General features: G+C 41.7%; 1 protein-coding gene across 3 annotated transcripts in view; it reads right to left on the bottom strand.

The window, feature by feature from the left end:
• Positions 1 to 6495, bottom strand: part of USP30 (ubiquitin specific peptidase 30) — a 33912-nt gene that overhangs the window by 20257 nt on the left and 7160 nt on the right. For all 3 annotated transcript variants that reach the window (XM_023513286.1, XM_003789887.2, XM_023513288.1), the window contains exon 4: positions 1959 to 2062. In XM_023513286.1, the coding sequence (XP_023369054.1) occupies positions 1959 to 2062 (104 nt within the window). The remainder of the gene's footprint in view (positions 1 to 1958; positions 2063 to 6495) is intronic.

Raw genomic sequence — 6495 nt, 5'->3', positions numbered from 1 at the left:
AAAAAAAAAAAAAAAAAAAGAAACAAAGAAAGAAAAGTGACAGGATGGCAAGAGACTGGCACCTGAGAGTATAGGCTTTAGCACCAGACTGGCTTAAATCTTGACTCTGCTCCTTAAGTAGCTTTGGCCACTTAAGTGACTTTGGGCAAATCACTTCACCTCCTTGAACTTCAGATAGTGTTTCTATCTGTAAAATGGGGATAATAATAGCAATTCCTAACAGGGTTTTATGAGTGTTAAATCAGACAATTCATGTAAAGCAAGCACTTACCTCAATGCATTTTGCATAGCTCTAGCTTTAGACAGAAAATGGGTTACTAGTGAAAGTCTGATATTGACTGGCTAGATCCCTAATAATTAAGATGTGGTAAGGTCCCATACCAGATACTCTGGATGCTTTCAAAGGGGCAGAGACCAAGGGACACACGTGCTCATCTCTTTCCTGCTTACATAGCACTCTGTGGCTCAGTGACTGTTGTGGGCTGAAGGCGTTAGAAATACTTCTAAGGAGTGACTCACTTAGGTGGGTCGTTGATGGAGGGATATGACTTGAAAAAGTTATCTAATGTCCTTGGGGCTAAATCTCAAAGTCATTCTCTCAGTTTAGAGAAATATAAAATGTAGCTAAATAATTTCAGTTATCAGAGGAGGATTAAAAAGTATTTTCTAAATAGAAAAACATTTCAACATACAACTGGATTAACCAAGATGCATTTTAAGAAAGTATAAGCTGGGCACTGTGGCATTTGCCTGTAGTCCCAGCTACTGGGGAGGCTGAAGTGGGAGGATGGCTTGAGCCAAGGAGTTGGAGGATATAGTAAACTCTAACTGTGCCACTGCTCTCCAGCCTGAGTGACAGAGTGAGATACCCATGGAAGGAAGGGAAGGAGGGAGAGAAAGAAAAGATATCACCAACATCATGTTTAAACAGTAATACATGGCTTCAGATTAAAGCAGAAACAAGAAATAACATGAACTAGAAAGCCTTTCCATCACCCTTTTCAAAGTTTTAAATGCCTCTCACTTTAGCCCCACAATGTTGGGAGGTCCAAAAGGCCATATCCCATTTCTCTGGCCCAGAGTCTGGACAGTGGCAAAAGATGCCTACACGAAGCCTGGCAATGTAGCTGGGGAGGAGTGTCCTACAATGTGCCTATGCCATTAGAAGCTAAATGTTTTCATCCCCAGAGCTTCACTTTCTTGGCCTCACACTTGCTGTTGGTAATAGTGGTCTGGGGAGATGGAGAGTGGCCAAGTTCCCAAAGCAGGCAGTGAAGCCTGGAAAGGGAGGTGGGCATGGCTGGACAAGGCCTTGGGGTTCCATATGACAACTTCTTGAGGTTTGGGGCCATTTTAAACCAAACTTTGAAAACTGATTTTTTTATTTTATAAATGAGGGTATGGTCCAAAAATGGGTCTCTCCTAAGCCTCCGAGCTTCCAGGATAAAGCTACTTGCTTTTTTTTTTCGAGACAGAGTCTCACTCTGTGTCCTGAGGAGAGTGCCGTGGCGCCATAGCTCACTGCGACCTCAGACTCTTGGGCTCAAGTGTACCTCTTGCCTCTGCCTCCCATGTAGCTGGGACTACAGGTGCCTGCCACAACACCTGGCTCTACTTGCTTCTTTCTAAAGAACCCAGGTATCCCTGTCATCCACTGGAATACAAAGTTGCTTAAGAACTAAAAAGATTTTTGCTCTTTGGTGACTGTGTTTATGCCCTATCCTGCTAACCTTTTGGGTGAAAAAGAGCTGGGTTTCCCCTCTGAACATGAGATCAGGAACAAGGTTGGTGCACTGGTCTCAGAATACTAAGATACAGACATCAGTTACTTCATTTACTACCTCAGTACTTCAGTGCACTAAGGTACATTCAGGCCAGGCAACTGTTAAGGTCAAGCCCCAAGTTACTAGGGGGAGAAAAGATTCTTCAAACTGAACCTGTTTGAATGTTGTGCTCACCTGTTCTTCAAATGAAGAGATCTGCCATCTGTACATTCTTAAGACATCCAACAAACAGCTTGCATCCAAGACCTCATCATCAGTAACTTCTTGGCAGGACAAAGCTGGAATCAAAAAAGGTAAGACAATTATGAAATTCATCAGTGTAACAACCAACCAGAAAACCTACATAGTATAACACATCAAAGATAATTAAAAATTTCAGGACTGCAAGATTCACCTCGGGATTAGAACACTTTCATCACTCTTCTTTGTAGCCTTACCCATGCTTAGTATGATATTAGGTGCTTCACATTGAATGAATGTAATTTTTCATGAGGCTACAGCATTTAAATGAAGTAACTGGTGTCTGGATCTTCAAATTATCATTATCAATATAAATTTATTGTTGCCAGGTTCTTACTGAGCAAATGATGTTAACTCACAACTCCCAGAGTTGGGAGGGCCCCTAAGCATTCGTTTTGTCCAACCTCATATTCTGTGCTTACCTCCTCTCTATAGGTCTCTTTGCCATGGCTATGAGGCCTTTGCTTGTATTTGTTTGAGTTTCTAATTACCATGGCAAAGCATCAAGCTATATGTAGCAGCCTAAAAACCTGCTGAGTGGTTTAGTTTGCTTTTTTAATATTATTATTTCTTAAGAGACAAGGTCTCACTCTGTCGCCTGGGCTAGAGGGCAGTGGCACAATCATATCTCACAGCAACTTCCAACTCCTGTGCTCAAGCGATACTCTTGCCTCAGCCTCCTAAGTAACTGGGACTACACACCCAGATAATTTTCAAATTTTTATAGAGGAAAGGTCTTGCTATGTTGCCTAGACTAGTCTTGAACTCCTGACCTTAAATGATCCTCCCGTCTCAGCCTTCCAAAGTGCTGGGATTAGAAGCATGAGCCACTGCACCTGGTCTTACTTTTATTTATTTATTTATTTATTTATTTACTTTTTTGAGACAGAGTCTCAAGCTATTGCCCTGGGTAGAGTGCCGTGGCATCACAGCTCACAGCAAGCTCCAACTCCTGGGCTTAAGCGATTCTCTTATCTCACCCTCCCAAATAGCTGGGACTATCGGAGCCCACCATAATGCCCAGCTTTTTTTTTTTTGCAGTTTTTGGCTGGGGCTGGGTTTGAACCTGCCACCTCTGGCACATGAGGCTAGCACCCCACTTCTTTGAGCCACAAGCGCCACCCCGCCCAACTATTTTTTTTTTGCAGTTTTTGGCCGGGGCTGGGTTTGAACCCACCACCTCCCGCATATGGGGCCAGTGCCCTACTCCTTTGAGCCACAGGTGCCACCCCTCCAACTATTTTTTTTTTTTTGGTTATAGTTGTTGTTTGGTGGGCCCGGGCTGAATTCTAACCTGCCAGCTCTGGTGTATGTGGCTGGTGCCTTAGATGCTTGAGCTACAAGCACCAAACCCTGGCCTTACTTCTTAATCATTAAGTACAATCAAACCTAATAAACAAAAATAAGTTTGATAGGCTTATGAATTTATTTCATAATTAACATCAGGACAAGGGTTGGTACTTTTTCTGTAAAGGGCCAAATAGTAAACATTTTTGGCTTTGTGGGTCATATGGTCTCTGTCACAACTACTCAACTCTGTGCTGTAGCAAATGTTCACAACTGTGCTCCTGTTTGTTTATTTGGCTCATGGGCCATAGTGTGCCGACTCCCAGTCTTGACCACCCCCTTCCCACAGGATGTTGCACTGGGCCAGCACTGCTAGAGTATGGGGGATGAAGACGTAGGGGCTGCCATCAGTGCAGCTTCTCAAGTTCAGTGACTCCCAAGATAAAGTAGGCCAGCCTGTGTCCTCCTTTAATTTACAGTCAGCAGACCTACAAGATTCCTCTAAATATGTCAGGCTGTGACTCTGGAGGTTCTAAACAGTGCCAGCATCCCACCTCCAGTGCCTTCCCACCCCACCTGTCTGAACTTGGTGGCAACGCTGGGCACAGCAGTGCTGGAAGCTGGTGCTGAGAAGACCTGAGATTCATCTCATCAGGGTGTGTACACCCTGGGTCAGCCCTTTACCATCTAGGATGAAGGGAGTCAGGAAAGGAACTCTACCTTCCCTCTTCCTCCAAAACCCCTCAGGCAGCCTTTCCATTAGCTTTTTCGCGCCCAAGGAGAATTTTAATGTCCCCTTAACCCAATTTGTCTAAAACGCTATGGAGCAATTTGGTAATATCTGCTAACATTTTTATATCCACAACCCAGGAATTTCACTTTTTCAGGATCTACCCTAGAGAAACCCATGATTGAGTGCATGTGGACAGCTGTACAAAGAGATTCACTGTAGCCTGCTTATCTCCACAAGGAACTGGAAGCAAAGAGCTAAAGAAACTGAGGTGTCTCAATATTGTGGGTACTATACAGCTCTAAAAGTCAGTAAGGTTAGCCATGGTGTAATCCTAGCACTTTGGGAGGCTAAGGTAGGAGGATTGCTTAAGACCAGAAGTTCAAGACCAGTCTGGAAGACATAGTGAAACTCTATTTTTATAAAAATTAGAAAAAAAAAAATTAGCCTGATGTGATGGTTGGGAGGCTGAGGCAGAAGGATCATTTGAGCCCAGGAGATTGAGGTTACAGTGAGCTATGATTGTGCTACTGCACTGGGGAACTGAGTGAGAAACCCTGCCTTAAAAAAAATAAAAGTGAATGAGGTTTGCAAATCATATATCTGATGAGAGATTAATACCCAGAATATATAAACTTGGAACTCCTAAAACTCAACAACAAAAAACCCCCAAACAACCCAATTCAAAAATAGGCAAAGGACTTGAATAGACATTTCTCCCAAAAGCCATACAAATGGCCAATATACATGTGAAAAGAGCCTCAATATCACTTCTTATTAGGGAGATGCAAATTAAAATAACATACCACTTCAATTAGGATAGCTACTATCAAAAAAACAGAAAACGATCAAGCGTTGGCCATGACCGGAAGGTCGGATTATAAAATAGTGCAGCCTCTGTGGAAAACAGTACGGCAGTTCCTCAAAAAATTGAACAGAATTACCATTTGATCCAGCAATTCCACTTCCGGGTATTTACAGAAAATAATTGAAAAGACTTTAACAGATATTTAAACACCAAAATATTCACAGCAGCATTATTCATAATTGCCAAAAGATAGAAATCACTCAAATGTCCACTGACAGATGGACAAAGGGACAAACAAAACATTGTGGGTGTGTGTATGTACACACACACACACACACACACACACACAATGGAATGTTACTCAACTTTAAAAAGGAAGAAATTCTGATACATGCTACAACATGGATGAACCTTGAAAACACTAAGTACAATTACTCGCCTAAAGACAAATATTATATGATTACATTTAAATGAGGCACACAGATAAGTGGCATCTGAGATGTCAGTCAAACCCAGAAGCACAACAATGGAGAATGGCAGTTATTGTTAGGACATACAGTTTCAGTTTGGGATGATGAAGAGTTCTAGGGATGGACAGTGGTAACTGTTGCACAAGAATGTGACTATACTTAATGCCATTGAAGTATATACTTAAAAATGGTTGAATTGGTAAATTTCATGTTATGGATATTTTACCACAGTTTTTAAAGATGGGCAAAGGATATGAACAAGCAATTCACAGAATACAAAATATGCAAGACCAATAAACTCACAAAAAAGAGAAAAGTGAATGAGGTAGCACCACATGTACTGAAATGACATTTCTTTAATACCTATTACAATATTTAAATATGAAAAACACAAACAAAACAACATATAATTTCTATGGGTTCACAGAAATGTATCTAAATGTACAAAAAACTGGAAGGACATACTCAGAGCTTCTTCTTAGGAAGGAAGGAGGGAGCAGGATTGGAGTAGTGATAAAGGGATTTTTAGCTTTATCTGTAATGCTTTAAGTTTTTATTCTTAATGCTTTAATTTCTTCAATGCATTCCTGTGAAATTAAATGTTATTTCTAAAAAAAAACAACAACAAAATGAGAGAATTAAAAGGCAGAAGCAGAGAACGGAGCAGACACTCGAGGTGCAGCTGCCCATGGCTCTGCCGTCCAGCACTGGGTCCCAAGAGTGAGCAGTGAGAGGGCAGTGCTGAGGTCAGGGTGAGGACAACTCTTTCACTTGCATCATAACATCTCATGGGGACAAATCAGCTTTTCATACAAACTTGGAAATGGTATTCTTTCTTAAAACAGGTAAGTAAAAGCATTTAAATCACTTCTAATACAGATAACATGCCTGCTTCATACTGGTATCCATTCAGATTTCTGCATCAAGCAGAGATCACATGGAAAAGTAACCTCAGTGAAGCAAGATTTAGGGTATTTTTTTAAACTCATTTTTTTGTGACAGTGAAAGTAATAGATACTTATTATTGAAAGTAGAAGTAGGCTCGGCGCCTGTGGCTCAAGCGGCTAAGGCGCCAGCCACATACACCTAAGGTTTTGAATCCCCAGCCCGGGCCCACCAAACAACAATGATGGCTGCAACCAAAAAAAATGGCCAGGCATTGTGGCGGGCGCCTGT

This window comes from Otolemur garnettii, unplaced genomic scaffold, assembly GCF_000181295.1.
Source record: "Otolemur garnettii isolate 467f Iridium unplaced genomic scaffold, OtoGar3 scaffold00038, whole genome shotgun sequence".
NCBI lineage: Eukaryota > Metazoa > Chordata > Mammalia > Primates > Galagidae > Otolemur > Otolemur garnettii.
The sequence above is the reverse complement of the archived record's forward strand: the minus strand, read 5'-3'. Positions and strand labels throughout refer to the sequence as shown.